This window comes from Amblyomma maculatum, chromosome 1 (assembly GCF_055883805.1).
Source record: "Amblyomma maculatum isolate TAMU_Amacu chromosome 1, ASM5588380v1, whole genome shotgun sequence".
Taxonomy (NCBI): domain Eukaryota; kingdom Metazoa; phylum Arthropoda; class Arachnida; order Ixodida; family Ixodidae; genus Amblyomma; species Amblyomma maculatum.
In genome coordinates, this window is record NC_139344.1 from 50,536,901 (window position 1) to 50,556,562 (window position 19,662).

Below are 19,662 nucleotides of genomic sequence, written 5' to 3' on the forward strand. Positions count from 1 at the left end.
AGTCATTATCAAAAAGGCTGCCATTGTAGCCTAAAACACTCTACCACCGATCTCTAATTAACCCCGCCCTGCGCCAGCCGCAGCTGCTGTGTCCCAGCAAATCCCCTGAAACCCCTTCTCCTTCCTTCCCTATCCAAAATTTACTGTCAATCGTACCTACTCATATACACTTTCAGATCGTAGCGCCTACGTTAGCATATGTGGAATAAATGACGCTAGATCCCTATTTCCCGGTATTTTCCATTCAATATATTAGCTGCCATTGATGAAATACCACGAGATCAGGCGGACCGGCCACATAGGCATATGCAATCGATCCTGGATATGTCGAACTCTCATAACGTCCCCTTGAATATCCCATGAAAAAATATACAAGTCATGTTCGCTTTATCGAAGTTCCCCTGAACGAACATTCAATAAATCGAAAAATGCGCCATGCCCATGAATGGTGCGCTTCTTCTAACAACACCACTGCGCCATTTTTTGCGCGGGGAGCCCGGTCGGCGGCGCAATCTTGGGCAGCTCCTAGGAGGCATGCCTAGCGCTGTAAAGCTGCCTGGTGAGGTGAACGTCAGGTACACTTCAAATTGGTCGTCTGTTTGGCTTGCTTGTTTTCAGCGCGGCACTGCTGTCATACGTGAAAGCCAAAGTTCACTGCCCCAATTGTCGTGCGGTTAAGCCAGCCTAGCTGACCGAAGGCTTGCGGCAGTTGTCGCGCGGCGTGCTTTGCTGCTGAAGGAGAAGGAGAAATCAACTGTATCCTATTTTAAACAAGCTATTATATCGTTTATAGTATTCCAGTAACAGAATTACACCTCTTATAGTGAACAGTGGCGTCTCCCAAAGCATCGTTTGCAGCAGCTTTGATGTGAACCTCAACTCCAACGGCACATGCGCCACGCTGTGCTAGACGATAGGTGCAAGCACCGTGAGATTCCATGCTCCGATCTAACTACCAAATATTTAAAGCACGCGCTGTCATCCACGGAACGGCATGTGGTGTTGCGCTCCTCTTTTTGGGGCCTGGCGCTAGGTGATGATCGGCGGCGGGTGCGCTTATACCCTTGTTACACGGGCACGTTAACGGCCGTTAAGGAAAATGGCAGTTGGCCTTAACGGCCGTTAGGCGGAGTTACACGGCAGCGCGAGCGCCGTTGGAAATCCAACGGCGATTGACACCAACGGAGGTCTCCGTTCCGCCTCCGTTTCCGTCCGTTTCGTCGTGAAGTAAGCAAAATGACAGCCCCCAGCAGCCACGTGTCTCCGCTGCAGGCGAGCGCTCCGGCGCAAGAACGCTTTGCCTGGACAGCGTCGCTGACGCATTTACTTATAAACTTGTGGCAAGATCACCTTGGCGAACTGCGAGCGCAGAAACACAATGCGCCCGTATACGCAAAGATGACGGCGCTGGAAACATGTAAAATGCCGTGTGAGCGCAGCCACTACCATTCCGTTCCCACGGCCGTTACGGCGTTCAACTGACGCTCAACTGAACGGTCGTTGAAAACGCTTGTGTAACACGGGTAGGGCTCGATACCAGTGCCGCCCTCACGCTACATCGAGTCACCCTAGGCGCGCTAGAGTCACTGGTGTGCGAGTGCACTCCAAGTGGGGCACGCTCGAGGCAAACGGTGGGCTCTCAGTACGCCGGCGCACACCGCATCGCTGCAGGAAGAACGCCGCTAGCTTGCGTATACCGTATTGACGCCTCTCTGTCGAAGAAGAGCTCATCTCTTGGCATGTTTTATACGTTGAATTTTCACTATATCGAACTATTTCGCGTTCCCCTCCGAATTCAATATATCTGAAATCGACTGCATTTGTTGCTTATATGTATAAATAACCTATAAGTCATCGTTTCGACAAGGGGACATGTCTACGTCTTGGTTCGTCAAGTCCCATTGTCGAAACGTCGGCTTGGCTTGCGAACAGAGCCTCCCCCTCAACGCTTGTTCAGTTCTATTTCCTACTGCGCAGTCTTCCTCTCCTTCTACCCTGTGTGTGTCAATGTCATTTGGACCCATGATGCCTGTCCTACGGATGAGCTGCCGTACTAAACTGCGGCAACTTCCGAAATTCAGAGCACGGGAAGTGGTTAAAAATAGAATAGTGATGTTTAGAATAGCGTAGCTCCATCGGTTAGGGGAATAGCACAGCAGTGAAGCGCCAGTGCGCATGCACAATAGGCTACGTTGAAATGGCGAAGGTTGAGGCTAGGTATGATTAGCTTTCCCTATGCGCTACGACCCTAGTCTAAAACTATCATCTATCATATACCTAACCCTAAACCTCCCCGTTCCTGCGTAAACGACTGGGTTCTTTTTTTTTTTTCTTTTTTTTTTTTTACAGCGTAGGCAAATATTCTACGAGAACTTTTGTTTTGTTGTACCAGTTTCGAGTTCCTAAATCTGTTCCTGGAAGTCCACCAAAAGTCAAATCCTATTTTAAAAGCTGCCAAGTGGGGGGCCAAGCATCGATTTTTTGTGTCATCCCTTTTTCATCAGTCTCCTCCATTTTTGTCAAGAAACAGTCATGACTGCACTTACGTTGACCGTATTCAAACGGCAGCCGCGATACTTTAATAGTATGAAAATCTCCTTTGTGGGCCTCAACTACATCCCTTATTTAGGCAGTAAGGTCGTCGCATCTAGCATGGGTCAGGGCGTTCTATCTCCGGTTTGTTTTCCCCAACGAAAACGCAGCATTTTTTTTTTTTTTGTATTGAAGTTGCCATACAGAGAGGCCGACATTATTTTTATGTCTTCCCTTCACCCAACCAAAGCATATTATATGTACCTAACCTTAGCTCAGCGTTTTTAACGCGATGGATTTACTTGCGCATGCGTCAGTAAACATGACATAACTAACCAAAGTGCACTTGCAAAGCAGCTGGCTGTTTTGGCAGCTGGCGCGACGACCTTTATTATTTCGTATTTGGATAAAACGAACGAGGCAGGGAAGAGAGCAGTCGCAGCTGCTCGGTTTCGAAGAACATTGACGCTGCGAGCATTTCTCGGCGACACGAGGTCTCTCACCTGTAGATGTTGCTCACGTACGTAGAGCTTGGGTTCGTCTGAGCATTCACCTTGACTCCCATGGCAGTCTCTGGGAAAGAGGCACGTGAAGCGACGCATTAGATGAAGCGAAAGAGGGAATATTTACTCGAGAATGCGGACGCAGCAAGGACACGCCCCCAAGACGCAACTGGTTTCCACAGGAACGAAAGGCAGCAACATCTAAATAATGCGAGAGTAGCTTTTCTCTGGGTTATTTTATACACGCAGCCGGATACGGCTGGAGATATAGTTAAACTCGCGGAAACTGCACTCTTGCGCAGGGGGCGATAATGTTTTAAAGTAGGGCGGCACTGGTACTGAACAACAAATAATTAAATAAGGCGCAGAATTCCTTCGGACTTGTGGCCACTTCTAAATTGTCAGGCGCGGATCGCCTGACAATTTCGAAGTGACAAGTCGCACAAGCATCGCTGTTCTACGTCGGTGCAGTAGGCTCGGTTTTGCTCCTACGCCTGGAAATTCGATCAAGCCATCTCAAAATAATCGCAACTTGTGGACAAAATTACGTGGAGATTCACTGCTTGCGGTAAGCTGGCTGGTAGCTGCTCGCCTAAGGCGTTCCTAGTTATACTTGATTCATAATTTCTACACCGACATTCAGCTCGTTACTTAGTGCTCTCTCCTTTGAGGTGTGTATGTGTTCTCCTGAAGTTTCTGTACGTCAACTTCATTCCGTTTTCTTCACAATGCACTATTTTTTAAATGTCTGCCGCAAGGCTGCTATACGCTCTTGAGTGAGGTTCGTCCGGCGCTGTTTTACGGCCGACGAAAAAAAAAAAAAGACTGATACAAACGAAATACGGTAATTCACCGAAATGTTTCACAAGCGCTGAATAACAGAATAAGGTTGGTCTCTAAAAGTTTATTTCTTTGAGTTCAGTCATGCTGAGTTCCACTTTATCCCGTGGATCTGAAAATATTTTTTTTTATTGTTTATAAGTCCAGTGTGTTAGCGCCATTCTATCTGGTGAATTTATATTACAGTGCATGATTCAAGAAATTGACTTGCTGGTCACGGGAAAACGAAAGCACGCAGCTTGTTTTACTCAGTGTCGCCTTATTGTTAATCATGATATATGCTATTTAACTCTTCATGAACTCCTGATTACGTCGATGAGGGATGAAATAAGGGGCGTAACGTGACCTTATGTGCCCATTGCGACAGGCTGTTTTCCTCCCAACGCCCCTTTGCAAATAATAACGGTAAGCGTACCGCAGATAATGTCGAGGGTGCAGGCAGTCACGAACTTGGTGATGTCAATTACGTCGTGTGTCTCATGTTGCAAAATCTGTGAAAAGATCTCCCCTTGCTCATTCATGATGGGCAAAAAGTCCTCGAGTATGCGAAAGTGGAAAGCCGGGGTCAGCATCTTCCGCCGCGACTTCCACTTGGAGCCAGAACTGCGAACAAAAAGTGCATGTTGTTAGTGACCACCGGTCCGCGGTCTAAGGATCAGCTGTAGTGAGACAACACACTTTCAAACGCGTCTCTGCATTGCTCGGAATTTTTGACACTTTGCCACCGGCACTTTCTTAGCTTTGTTCATGATAGTGACGCGCACGTTGGTGGCTGAATGCGCACCGGCGAACAGTTTCGTATACTCTGAGTAAAGCAACGAACATGTCGGTACACGACAGTTGTACGCAGCCTGAAGATGTCAGGAAAAAAAGTCATGGCGTGATGGCAACCTGTGACTGGTGCTAAGGAAAAGGTTAATAAGTTCGCAGGGGTCAAGTGGATGCAGCTAACACAGAACCGGGTTAATTGGAGAAATATGGGAGAGGCCTTCGCCCTGCAGTGGGTATAGTCAGGCTGATGATGATGATGATTATGATGATTATGATGGTGATGATGACTGGTGTAGAGTCACGAATATCGCATGTCGCTGTCTCGTCACTTTTTTCGTGCCAGTGAACTTAGGCCAAGAGCGAAAATCTTTCATGAGCTGCACTTCTGATAGCACTGAAATCGTGGTACGCGAGCGGCAAACCAATAGAGAGATTTAGCACACCGTGATCCGCGATCCGCTACCGTGAACCGTCACCGCGCGTTCCATTGCGCATGCCCAGATCACTTTCATGCCGATAGATGGCGCCACATACTTGATGTCGGCACATTGACCTGGCGCATCGGAACCAATCAGCTTGTACGCCCCGCCTACGAGCGGTAGAGTGTCACGGTGGCGGATCGCGGATCACGGTATGCTAAATCTCTCTAATATCTGTGTTCGATATATATTTCGGACGTTTTATTATGAGCTCAATAAAAATAAATAGATGCCTAATATAGTTCAGGATTGAATCAGCTTGAATCGATTTTTCTTAGGAGGCTCAACAAATGTGAAAATCTAAGCTTTCTCTGTGAATTCAAAATTAGGTAACTCATTTATCCTAATTTATAAGACGGTAGAAAATTTCCCGATTTACTCTATAAAGCGCCAGAAACCTGCTTTAAGCTTAATTCTCATGTGCTTCACCGATTTACACTTAAGTGTCGAAGCGATTTACCTGGAAAGCCCTCCTTAATCTTACTCATTTGTGTCACTGTATTATGGCTTAGCCACAGTGATTAGTTGTATTGCGGCGAAAAAGAAAATCTTCCGTTTTGACATCACGCAAAGTAAATGCAGCCACCTCTTTGCAGGCGAATGACGAAAAGCAACGTTTAAAAAATAGTCGGTTCAAATATAAAGCACAAAACATTCAGATGGTCATACTGGCATTGTCCGCTCAATTTTCTGGGGGACAAGGAGTTGCGGTGCTCACTGACACAATGAGCAACGAATTCGACGCTGTCAGTTTCAATAATCTGACTAACCTAATGTAACAATTCCGGTCTTCTCACTTCTTTCTTTTTTTCATTCATAGAATGCAAGCTTTTTTAGCCCTTGTACTGTGATTGCGGAAAAGAAATAAGGAGACAAGCTCCTATCTTTCGCTTCAATATAGCTGGATGCCAGCAGCCAACTATTTGATGCTTGAGCGGCGTTCACTCTTAGTGCAGTCAAAATCTTCTAGACGCAGTCAGATATCAAGTCTGCAGTATGGTTTAAGGTATTGTCAGTTATTAAAATAAAGAGGTATATCGTTTAAAAAAAGTCAGTAGAGGTTCGACGCTGCTGAGGTTAAATTGCCATGGTTAAATTTGAAGGTGGCTCGGGCGAACTTGGATGTCACCATCGTGTTCGTCATAGTCGAATTCGGCTCGACATCGATTTTGGTCCAAATCGACTGAAGCCAGATTTTGGGGGCGGCCCAGGCCGAATTTGGCGGTCACCACCCTCTTCACCATAATGGTGTCGTTTGCCTTTCTAATACGGCAAATACAGAAGCTGGTTGCCTTATGCCGTGAAAGCAATTAACGTGATTTCCGCGACAGTACTAAGCCTAGCGACTACATTTTAAAAATGCGTATTGCGATAATTTAACTTTACGAGCTAGAAAATGCGTATATTGAAGTTAAGATATTTTGAAATTCATTAGTGAAATTCATTTTGCGCTGTTTTTCCATCCAATATGTTCCACCAACTTGCCCGTTTGGCTATAGTGATGAGCAATCACTTACGGTAAAAGGCCGAAGAAATGCCGGGATAATGAAGCATAGGGCATTGTGGGGATACAACAGGTATGAGATTTTTAGGGGTATTTGGAAAGGAATTATGGTGCCCGGGCTTACTTTCGGAAATACGGTTTTGTGCCTAAAAGAAGTAAATCAGAGAGCCGTCGGACGATTAGCACTAGTTGCCCTCGGCAAAACCACAAATGAGGCGGTACAGGGAGATATGGGCTGGGCATCTTTCGAAGTACGGGAAGCTCAGAGTAAAATATTATATGAGGAACGTCTAAGGAAATTGGACAGTAACAAATGGGCAACTAAAGTATTTAAATACCTATACCTATAAAAAGCGTTGACTCACAATGGAGGAAAAGAACTAGGAAACTAACCAGTAAGTATGCTGGTGGCAATGACGAAGAAATAAAGAGTGTTAAGCAACAGGTGAAAAACACAGAAGGTAAAAATTGGATAAATTCAATGGAAAAGAAACAGAGTGTGGAACTATAGCGAAAGTGGAAAAGGCAGATCAGGAAGGAAGCTTTCTTTGATAACTCAAGAGGCAGTTCCCTACTTTTTGAAGCTAGATCAGGGTGTCTTAGAACACGCACCTACAAAAAGAAATTTAACAATGAAGATGACGCATGTGCAGTATGTGGTAACTCCACTGAAACAATTGACCATGTTATACTCCAATGTAATGGTATCCATCTGGAAGTCGATGCAGGCGCAGTCACTCTTCCTGAAGCTCTGGGGTTTAGAGATATCAGTGGCCGGGTGGAAGCTAGCAAAAAACGATTGGGAGATTGGCGGCTTAACAGCAGAAAAGTGACATAATGTTAGTAACGTAGAAACAAAAGTTCAATAAATAAAATGATGGTATAGTTAACCAATCTAAAACAATAATTAAGATGTAGGGAGAAAATGATGAACATGATAGCTACTGCTACCACCCCGTCTCAACGGGGACGCTCCTATATTCCATTCATCCATCCAGCAGACGCCTTCCTTCGGTTATTGTTGCGGGTTTAAATCGGCTTTATTAGAAAAGCTCAATGTTTGGCGATCAGTATCTGTGGTTTATCCCCCCCCCCCCCCCCTCCCCATGATGGAAAATAATCCCACTTCCCGATTCGGGCATAGCTTCTAGTAGATGCAGTGGTACGCAGCTGCCTCTTGCTGCCGCCAGTTTCTCCAGGAGCCAGCACCTCTCCCCGAAGTTCTAACCAATCCTGATATGTTGGCGATGGTTGCAGCGAGCCCGGTGAGCTCGCTGCAACTAGAACCATCACGTACGCCGACTGCCTGAAACAGGCGTAGAAACCACCCGAGAAATATCGGCCTGCCGCTGCAACGGCCCCCGTGTAGCCACGGCCACAGCTGATTTCTTTCACTCAAACCACGGTGGAGAGCACCGCGCGCGAATGCGCCAGTCACGGGATATTTTTTTTTTTATATTTTGTATTTCGCGGGCTATTATGTATTTCGCGGGCGGGATATTTTGTATTTCGCGGGCGTGATATTTTTGTATTTCGCGGGCTTTCTTTAAACCTTGGAAGAAAGATACACGCGAGGCTGCCTTTATCAGAAAGAGATGGAATGGGGGTTTCACAAGGGGCTCTATAATTTGTCTGAATGCAATAGGTAGTAAGTAAGAAAAATTACTTAATTACTAATTACTTAATTCAAAAATAAAAATTGCTTGTGGAGCGCCAGATGGCTGGCTACTGTATACAGGTAGTTTCTCTAGCTGCCCTAACTAAAATATCATTTTTTTATATGGCTAAAGTTAGCTTGGACAACCTGTATATTATATGTCAATCCAATGGTTGAAACACATTTTTATCACAACCAGAGTCAATAAGAGAAGTTGTTGTTTTTTTATTTTATATCGTTCGTCCGCTTGTTATAAATGGCAGTGAAGAATTACTATTTCAAAAATGTTTTTTTTTTTGTTGTTCTTATTTTATCATTATCTGACCGCAGCGCCAACTGTTTAGCAATAATTATTACTAAAAATTTAGCTATTAGTCCCACACGTTCAAAGACGGTTGGTTTATCGCAGCTTACCAAAGCAGCATCGACTCATCTCAGTTGCGTTGAAGCGTAAAGTCTTCATCATGAATCACAGAACCATTTCTGTTTCAAGCGCCTGGGATTTCCCAGCTTCCGGTCGGCACACGGATTTGGCGCGGACAAGAGGTTACCTAGAATATTTCGTTAGAGTCAACTGCAGTCCGTATTACCGCAGCGGAAGCACGGCGAACAAAGTGATTCCGAGGAAGGCGAAAGACGCGAACGTTAGCGATGATCTCTGCGTTCACAGTCAGTTGCGGTTGAAGGCAGAACGTCCGTCGGCCTTCAACCGCGGCCGTCGCAGCCGAGATTCGATCCTGCATCCGATTCAGCCGTCGAGCGCCGTAACCGCACCGCATGGCCAAAAGATCCCCGGTGGTTCAAATTAATCCTCAGCTGTCCACTACGGCGCCTCTCATAGCTCATGCTTTGTTTCAGATAGTTAAACTGCGCAATTTAAGATACTACCAAGTTGAATATGCAAGTCTGACGAAGGACAGTCAACGTATTGCTTTCGCAGCTGATGCTCAGTACGTTAAATCTGGATTCATAACAGTGAACCAATATGCGTTTCGAAGCAGCGCTGGTTTTAAGCGCAGATTGTGAAAAAAGCTCATGACAACGCTGAGCGGCTGAGAATTCCTTGCAATGCACGAGTCGCAAGTCGCCTTTACAAAGTGGTCTCTAATGCCACGTGAAATACTGAGCTCTTTTTTATGGCGTCAATGCTTTACCGAAGCCACACGATGCGTGCTCCTGCGTGATAAAGTCTCGTAGAGCGCATCAAAATGAGTGAGGTATGCTAAGAGGTGCACACCTCCCGCAGTTTGGCATTCGGTTTCGCTTATTTCACGACCCAAAAGGCTTCTGGCTGTGGTTATTAGTTCCAGATTTGGCCTAATTAGCGCCGTCTGGTCAGCGTATGGCCCTTATGTCAGCGATCAAACATTCCAAGGCAAAGGATTATCTGTTAACAACGAAATGTGTTAGGATAGTGTATTTTTATTTTTATCGGGCAGTCTTTTTCAACTTTATGTATTTTACTCTGGCCCGAAAGTCGTCTGCTTGTTGCCCCACTTGCAAAATAACCGCGTCGCGCTCTCACTGCCATGCCTTGGGTCACGTAACAAAGAGCTACCTTGACCCTTTTGAAGAAGTCAAGAAAGAAAAGAAGAAATAATATATATATATCAGCAGGCGGAAAGAGTAACGCGTGTGATGTAACACACTCGTTCTACGCAAGGTCGCTTGCGTAGTAGCTGCCTGCTGGACCAGGGAATGGCCGTCGAACTCGGGAGTTTTCAAATGACAACGTCAAATGCAAATGCAAATGCCGAACACAAAAGAAAAATGCATAATACCCAGGGCATCAGCTACCACATTTAAACATTCGTTAGTGTGCTTAGTTCAAAATAGGAAACAAAAATTATATAGCATGCTCTCCGCCGCGGTGGATAATTTACTTTGAAAATTGTTCTAACTATATAATCAATGAGCTTACATTTCCCGATTTACTTTTGTCTAATGCAGTTGAGTGGTTAGTACCAGTAGGAGCTAATCGATGAATAAGACGAAGCCATATCAGCCTTTGAAACTAAGGAAAACTCATTTCTAAAGCTGTAAAGAGTGGGAAAATTAGGCGATTTTTTTCGCACAAAACTGAAACTGAGCGCATGAGACACACCGGAAGCTGGATGCAAATCCAGCATCCGCTGATGACACGTTGCAGCAACTCCGGCGCCATGTTCGAACCAGAGCTTTTAGGTCGTACCAGTTGGGAAACTCCGCTTCAAAAAGTAAGCAGTTTTTGTGCGCATTTTTTGGGTGCTTATGAATTGCCGCACCATCTAGAAGCGGTCAATAGAAGCTTTCTCTTATTGCCATCAATGCATTTTGAAAATCGCTTCTTTTTCGTTCTTTTTTTTTTTTCATCTTAATTACCTCTACAGCTTTATTACTAAAACTTTTCGCTCCTGCAACTCTTGAACATACTTATTTACATGGTGGTCGTGCATTTATCAAAAATCTGAAGGTTTGCAATGCATGCGCAGTTTCCTTTAACGGCCGCGGGGGCGCTACTATCCATACACCCGATTTTTGACCAATGAAAACCGCCATTTTTTGATAAATGGGCCGTATGGAAAGTTTCACAACAGGTAATATGGAAGAATTCTGGTTCGATAGATAGATAGATAGATAGATAGATAGATAGATAGATAGATAGATAGATAGATAGATAGATAGATAGATAGATAGATAGATAGATAGATAGATAGATAGATAGATAGATAGATAGATAGATAGATAGATAGATAGATAGATAGATAGATAGATAGATAGATAGATAGATAGATAGATAGATAGACGGACGGACGGACGGACGGACGGACGGACGGACGGACGGACGGACGGACGGACGGACGGACGGACGGACGGACGGACGGACGGACAGACAGAGACAGACAGACAGACAGACAGACAGACAGACAGGCAGGCAGGCAGGCAGGCAGGCAGGCAGACAGACAGACAGACAGACAGACAGACAGACAGACAGATAGATAGATAGATAGATAGATAGATAGATAGATAGATAGATAGATAGATAGATAGATAGATAGATAGATAGATAGATAGATAGATAGATAGATAGATAGATAGATAGACAGACAGACAGACAGACAGACAGACAGACAGACAGACAGACAGACAGACAGACAGACAGACAGACAGACAGACAGACAGACAGACAGACAGAGAGAGATAGATAGATAGATAGATAGATAGATAGATAGATAGATAGATAGATAGATAGATAGATAGATAGATAGATAGATAGATAGATAGATAGATAGATAGATAGATAGATAGATAGATAGATAGATAGATAGATAGATAGATAGATAGATAGATAGATAGATAGATAGATAGATAGATAGATAGATAGATAGATAGATAGATAGATAGATAGATAGATAGATAGATAGATAGATAGATAGATAGATAGATAGATAGATAGATAGATAGATAGATAGATAGATAGATAGATAGATAGATAGATAGATAGATAGATAGATAGATAGATAGATAGATAGATAGATAGATAGATAGATAGATAGATAGATAGATAGATAGATAGATAGATAGATAGATAGATAGATAGATAGATAGATAGATAGATAGATAGATAGATAGATAGATAGATAGATAGATAGATAGATAGATAGATAGATAGATAGATAGATAGATAGATAGATAGATAGATAGATAGATAGATAGATAGATAGATAGATAGATAGATAGATAGATAGATAGATAGATAGATAGATAGATAGATAGATAGATAGATTGAAATAAAAGGCAGAGAGGTTGGCCCGAATAATTCAAATCTGGCCTGCTACTCTGCACTGGGGAAGGAGAGAAGAAAGAAGGTCGTGATGGGTGACGATGTGGAAGAAGGCATATCAAAATATATATACAGGCACAGTAGCTCGCTTTACAAGCGCGAATCAAGTCCGCTGGCGCACAATAAACGGCAAAGAGCACGCACTGCCTGAACAACTCTGGTTTGAACTACCTGTTTTACTGATGCGGCTCATGCCCATTCTTTTTCTTTTCCCCTATCGAAAATAGCGGTCATGAAATTGATGGTTAATAACCTCTTACTTAAATCAAGTGGCGAAGCAAACAAATGAACATGATCATACCCAATAGCGCATGGAATTCGAATCGGGTGCCGTAGGCACTGCAACAGTGGACGTCGCATTTATACAAAGTTCCCTAGGCGTTTAATGTGCCGAGCTTCAGTTTGGTGCGGTAGCAATCGCCGTACTTAATCGCGATGCATAACTGCGGAGTTTTGCTTTGTTTCAAGGATTAATATGAGCTTCGTGTTTTCCTTGGCTTCGAAGTTCGCATTGCCACTACAGCGACGCAAATTTATTAATTAATATATCGTTTAATTACTGAATTTCAGATTATTATGTATATAATTATAACAATTTTTGCGTTAAATTTACTCCGTCGCGTCTGCGAGTACGTTTCATATATATATATATATATATATATATATATATATATATATATATATATATATATATATATATATATATATATATATATATATATATATATATATTTTTTCTTTTTTTCGTTATGTTAGCTCTTCAACTTTGAGTTCTTAAAATAGATCGAAATCACTGTTTGTGAAGGTTCATCAAATACTTGACGCTGCCTGTAATTGTACGCATCTCATTTTGCGAATTCTTTACTTGCAGATATGCGTGCTGTTCAAGTATGTACAAGAATGTTTTCGGATAGTATTTTAGAAAAATGCGACCAAAAGTGCGATAAGCAGACGAACCTCACAGTCGAACTACCTGAATTCACTTTGAGTCACCCTACCGTGGCGCATACAAATATATCCAGAAGCCACAGGCACTAAGTAAAACATAACTCCTTTTTTCCTTTGGTGGGTGGGGCGGGGGGTGATTAATATGAATTAATAAGGCAACCATAAAGATAACAGAGTAGAAAGTAGAAGGAAAAACGACCACATGCTGTCGGTGGGATACGATTCGGTGGGATTCAAATCCACGAACTCCATATTTTGCGTAAGGGGCTCTGGCGACTGACCCACAGCGACGGATATTGAATCTTCCACTTTCTTAGGTATTTATGACGGGTGCAACCAACCCTTGAAAGTGTTTAGCAGCGTCACACTCACCCACAGTGGCGGACGTGGAACTTCCTGTGTTACGGCGAATGTCACGTGGAAGATTTTCTAACGGGGAACGTGACCTAACGAAATTCCGAGGTCGTGGTTTCGAATCCCAATGGCAGCATGTGGTTGTTGCTTTTTCTTCCTTTCTGAAAATTCCATATGCTTTACTACGTGTCAGTATAGCTTTTGGCTACCTTTGCATATACGTATCTTATAACGAACCCCTTCTTTCGCTACATTTATTTGCATAATGAAGATAATGGTGCTCGTTGCCGAGAGTAATGTAGCTAAGTCCTTCTGTTTTCTGGCAAAGGTCGGTGTTATACAATTTTTTCAGTCCGAACATATCGTTTAAAAAATTGTATTGGGTGATGACGACACCGGTATGATCAGGCGCCGCTTGAAACTTGATGCATTCCACGGCGCGCTCCGCGGAACGCGCTGTTTGCCTTCGATACAACGTCGGGGGACTCCATCGTTAAGGGTATGACGCAATAGCGTCTCACACAAGGGGACAATTCCTTTTCACTTCCTTAGGCTTTAATTTTAGAGCGCGGCACTTTGGCGCCCGTTCCTGCGTTTCACGTCGTCGTCGTCGCCGTCGCCGTTGTCCCTCGTAACCAGCTGCGCAGCCAGGGCAGCGCGCGCTGCTCCCCCCCCCCCCCTCCTTTCTCTTCATCCGTGGCGGCGCCGGCGCGTGTTCTCCGACTGCTGCGCGCGCTCCTGCCACCACCGTTCGCCACTGCGTGTACACCCCCCCCCCCCCTCTTCCTGCGTGGCGACGACTGTGTTCTCATGTTGCCGAAGCGTCGGCTCGGCATCAGCGGATCACAATGCTTGCATCCCAAGCCGAAACGCAGAGCCACGTTGTCTTGACTAGCTAGCGACTTCAGCGGCATCAGTCAGTCGCTGCTATCTCTTCGCCGCGCAACATTCCTATGGGCCCACGCACTGCCTCTCGCTATTTCCCAATAACTTAATTGCTTTCTTCATTTCTCCGACCACAAAGCTTCCTTTATGACAGTCAAAAACTGTTAGTGGAGTGTTTCTTGAAGGAATATATGTGTAAAATAAAAAAGTTGTCTGTAATGGTTCATACACGTCTTGCTCGAAATCTTTGCCTCAGTCTATCGAAAAGGTGAAACATATGATGAGCTGCGCTCAAATTTCGCATTAGGAAGCAACGTAACCACCGGCAACTTTTTGCTCTTATTTTTTTATTTAGCATCAGCAAACACTGCCTTTTCATTCTAACGTTCTGACATCTTTGTCCTCTCCTTTTTTCAATGTTTCGTTTTTTCAACCATTTCAATTACTTGATCAATTACACACATTACATTTCCTTAAGTATCGTCATCATGCATTGGCTTTTCAGTCTGAGCTGTTTGACACCTTCGATTCCCCCCTTTTTCCAATTTTTGTTTTTAATCATTTCAATTATTTGCTCAATTACCACTCTAATTGTTTAATTAGCATAAGCAAGCGTTGGCTTTTCATTCTCAGCAATTTGAGACCTTTGAACCGCCTTACCGCCTTTTCCTGACTACTTTCATTTCTTTATTTGATCAAATAAACAACTAATTGCAATTATTCATTAACAAGTCATCGCCTATCACACATCATAAACTCATCAATCACCAGAACCACAATATACCATGATAAAATATTTTTTTACGCAGCTCCCGACTATTTCCGACATGCGGTGCCAAGAATTCCGACGCCGACGACTTTTCGGCCTAACGAGCTGTATAAGTTATTGCTTAAACTCGCGTTCAATAGAACTCATACTTAAATGTAGGCCTTCAGGAGAACGAATTCTCAACGGATTCTCAATGAATTTTCGACGAATTCTCAGTGTACCGCTCACGTTCACGCTGTGAATATTTGTCCATACGTTTCTGCAACTCGGTGCAATGTGTTTTCTAGCCGCGATTGACCTGCGCTTAAGCTTCTCGGGTATAGGGTACAGGGAGCAGCCACCGGCCCCACAGCGGCTGTCATTTTTCCTCTCCGTGGAGCACGTCAGAAGGCAGCGTGCGCATCCCATGGGCATATCGCGATATCGTCTCGTGTATGTGCCTGCGCGGGAACAAAATGGCACCTGTGACTCCACTATTTTTATGGTAAAATTTAGCACCAGGTTTTTGCTTTCGTCTCCTGTTTTTTACGTCATGCCTTAGGCTGTTCGTCTGCGTTGTCGAATGAGACCCCCATCTTGTTCATCCTTGTACTCTCTTCTATCGTCACTTGTAGTAAGCTTTGCCGCACGCTTCCATGCCTAACTGTAAAGACCATGCTCTAGTTTCTCACTGTGCGGAGTTTAGCGGCACCTACCTATGTTCTCTTGTTAAGAACACTCGCGACTGGTTTCAGTTTTTTTGTTTCTTGTCTGACAGCATTGAGAGCCAACAAAACGGCACTCAGTTCGTACGAGAAGCGCTGCAATAAGTAGAAAAAGAGCAATAAGAAGGCGCGCTAGGTAGTTACGGAAGACATATCATCTGCTGAAAGCACGTCTAAAGGACCCTCTTGAACGCCTAAATGAAACAATCGATGCTAAAATTTGCGCACAAGCTCGTCCAGTTTTCTTTGGCATCAACTTTAATTGGAGAGAACTGTTGAATATTGTAATATACTGTTGCACGCATGCTGAAGGGAATGGTCTAATCTTCCAATGCGACGCAAAATGTTTCTTTTAAAGTTTGTCCTTCGCCCTCATCTAGTATAGTTCAGACTACCAAATTCAATGGGGAACGCTTTTGATGAGAACGAAAACGTAGATAGTAGGATACTACAAATCTCCCGTGGGGAGATATGCGGATGTATTGATCGTTACAGTGCATTATTACGCTATGCGAAAACAAAATTCGTTCATAAACACATTTTCATTGAAAAATGCTATCTGAGTATGTACCATTTCATTATAGAACGATCATCATCTCAGCAGGCGATGAAGAGCCTCATAATGTCTGAGAGAATTTAGGAGGTTCTTCATGGCATACATATGAAGAAAGCCTACGGCCACCGAAGCCAAGATAGACATACGGGGATGTTGCTATCTTTCATTCCCCTGATCAACAATACCCTGAGTGATACAGTGGGATTTAGTGGTGCGTTATGAAGCATTAGACTGCATTTAAAGGCGTTGCGTCGTGTTGTGTGCTATCATGTGGGCATAACGCTAGGAATTCTATGTGCTTTGGCATGGCGCGGTACATAGAAAACAAAAACAAAAAAGGGATATTAAAAAGACGAGAGTACAAGAAAAACTACGAATAACCACGTCCGCACCATCTCTTCCTACTCAGGCACGCGCTCGAACGTGGTACCGCATGTGAACACCGAATCTGCCCGCGTGCTTTCGCATGAATTCGTGCAGACGACCTCGTAAGACGTGCCACAGAGCGCTAGAGTCAATATTTGCACCTTCGACAGCAAAGCAGAGGCAGGAAAAATACCTGAGCAAAAGTCTCTGGGTAACATTGACAGTGACGAAGGGTTTTACCTGGTGAGCAGACCGGTTCCCAGCCAGGCGTTCAGCAGCGAGTACAGGATGGGTTTCTTCAAATTCGTCGAACAGTTGAGCACCGACTGCGTACGAAAGAGGCAGAGCGGGGAAAATATGCGTATATGCAGTGCTGCAGCAACAGATCATGCAAAGCCCATACCGCGGTCATGCTGTTAGATTAGATAGAGATTCATTTCATCATTAACACCAGTATTATTCAGTCGCCGTTCGACGCTTCTTCTCAGCGCCCACTGACTCGCCCAGTGATTGTTTTAACAACAACAAAAAAAAAAAAAAAAAAACACTAGGCGCCCTCGCAAACATTTAGCCAATTCCAATTGAAGTATATAGTGTTCAGCCAGTGCCGGTGCCGACGCATCGGGTAGAGTGACCGCAGTTAAATGTCGACAAACTTCTGAGCCGAGCCACACATTGTCATTTTCAAAGCAGTATCCCAGACCATGTTATACTTGAAATTGAGGGAGCGGGCCGCTTATTTGAACAGAGCGAATTTCACAGATTTTGTGAGACATAAAAGCGACGAAGCTACGCATCATTCTGGTACCTAATTGTTCTTTTGCTACTAATTACATGCCTTCCCTATGGGAAAAGGGGCAGGGGATTCAAGGAGAGAAGCATCCCCGAAGAAGCTCCTTAGGCAGCAGCTTGACGCGGTGGCTGCAATCGTATTGACAGCGCTGACAAGTCAATCACAATGAGACTCTCGCGTGTGGAAAATAGAGATGCAGTCATAGGTGACTAAAAAAACAAAAGAAAAAACATTCTCATTTCAACAAAAAAAATTACCATTTCAGCATAAAGCGTTAACGGAAGAAAACATTGATACAACGCACAGCGGGAAACTGTATGCACTGAGAGAAGGTCATAAATACTCCGTAATACTATGGAGATCGAAGCTGTATTCAGTAACTGCTATTAATTACATTGTGCTGTGCGATATCAGTGCGCGTTAAATAACCCGAGGTGGTCGAAATTTCCGGAACCCTCTACGACGGCGTCTCTCTTAGCCTAAGTCGCATTGGGACATTAAAACCCTAGACAAAACCAAACCAATTACAATGTAATTTTCAAACCTGTTTTCTTTTTGCCCGTTTACTTTTACAGCGGCGCCATAATAATGGTCCAGTAACGTTTACAGCGTGTCCAGAAGCATGGGCAGCACAGATAGAAATGAATCTGCTTTCAGAGGAATAGATCACTTATTTTAAAAGAGCAAATGCCCACCCCTGTTTCCTGAAGATCGGTTAACCAGAACAGGAGGCCTGAACCGAAAGATCCGTTTATTGCAGTCTGTGTAGCAGCCTCTAAAATAAACACATTCATGGTCACGGGCATTATATGCAACTGTGGTGCCTTGATGTATCGCTAAGAATGTGTGTTGTCCTTTCTGATTCTGAGCCACTTCGAGGAAGGGACCAAGAGTGAGTTAAGAAAATTACATCGTACATTACAGAAATTTTACGATAGGGAATTCATTGTTTGTTTGTTTTTTGCATAGAAAGTGGTTTCAGCATTTTTATTTTTGCATACTTTTCGGTTTTTACCATATACCATAGGAAAGCTTTAGGATCGCAATACAAGATGCGAAAACCTCCTCTATTGTACGTATCAAGAATCCAGTAACTTTTATATGGTATGCACTATACCCATCTGTCAATTGTAGTTTCTGAAAAAAAAGTAAAAAACGAAACATTGAACTCCTAAATAATCTTGCGTTACAGACCTACCCAGGAGATCCACAACAACTGAGACACGCTCACGCAGAGGATGGTAAAATGAAGCAGGCTGACGACAAATAAGCTGGTGTCATTACCCGTTCAGACAATTTACCTTCTATGATGAAACAGAAATTGAATTCCATGTTTTGTTTAACTTCAGTAATGCATGAAAAAAAAAAACGTAAACTGCTTACATTACTACCAACTTTCTTTAGTTTTATAACCCACAGAAAACCGCGCGATTCCTTAAAACAAACGCGAAAGACATGGCGACTAGAAAAAGGCGCTGGAAAAACATTTTATGTCTACTAGCTGCAGATGCACAGTGTTTAATCGTTGGGTAGCTAGGTGCTTTTCATCGACCATAAATCTTGCATAACTGGAGTTCATTACCTGCCGCATCCAGCCCTACAAAGTCGACAGCTGTATAATCAGTAAACAGTAACAAACAAACAAGCAATCAAACGGAAGAACAAAGCGCCATGTCATTAAAATCATCCTCGAGTGGTCAACAACGGCTCAGTGCATGTCTGCTCACGCGTGTTTGCGTTCTTGTTTCTTCCCTTCATATATTTTTCGAACATACCGCTCTATATAAGCACTCGCCTCAGCTGCTGACGCACAGTTTTGAATAAAGTGTTTCGTGGAACGAAAACACCGCACTGATAAGGGCATATCTAAAATTTATCACAGCTCATAATCATGTCGGTCTTCGGTGCCTCAGGTACAAAGCCTCCGTGTGCGCGCAGTTTAGGAGATAAGCGACAATTAAGTGATGCCTCATGAAGCCCGGATCTAAACATTTATGTCAAGCTGGCACAACAAGCTAGGATTGGGGATATGTGTTGGTGGCGGTCGTCTGACTGCCATTATAACCTAAGTATTATTTTTGCTATATGTCAATCGAGTCTTTGACTGATTGTCAACCTTCAATGCATAGATAATATGCGGAGGTTAAGAAGGTTTGAGATTAGTAAAAAAATAAAGAA

At 43.7% G+C, this 19,662-nt stretch overlaps 1 protein-coding gene across 1 annotated transcript in view; it reads right to left on the reverse strand.

Annotated features, from left to right (window-relative positions):
- LOC146202351 (cytochrome P450 4V2-like) overlaps positions 1–19,662 on the reverse strand; it is an 89,645-nt gene that overhangs the window by 12,621 nt on the left and 57,362 nt on the right. The window contains exons 3-5 of the mRNA XM_084584475.1: positions 16,932–17,017; positions 4,291–4,478; positions 3,036–3,105 (exon numbers count right to left, since the gene is read on the reverse strand). Coding sequence (XP_084440601.1) covers positions 3,036–3,105; positions 4,291–4,478; positions 16,932–17,017 — 344 coding nt within the window. The remainder of the gene's footprint in view (positions 1–3,035; positions 3,106–4,290; positions 4,479–16,931; positions 17,018–19,662) is intronic.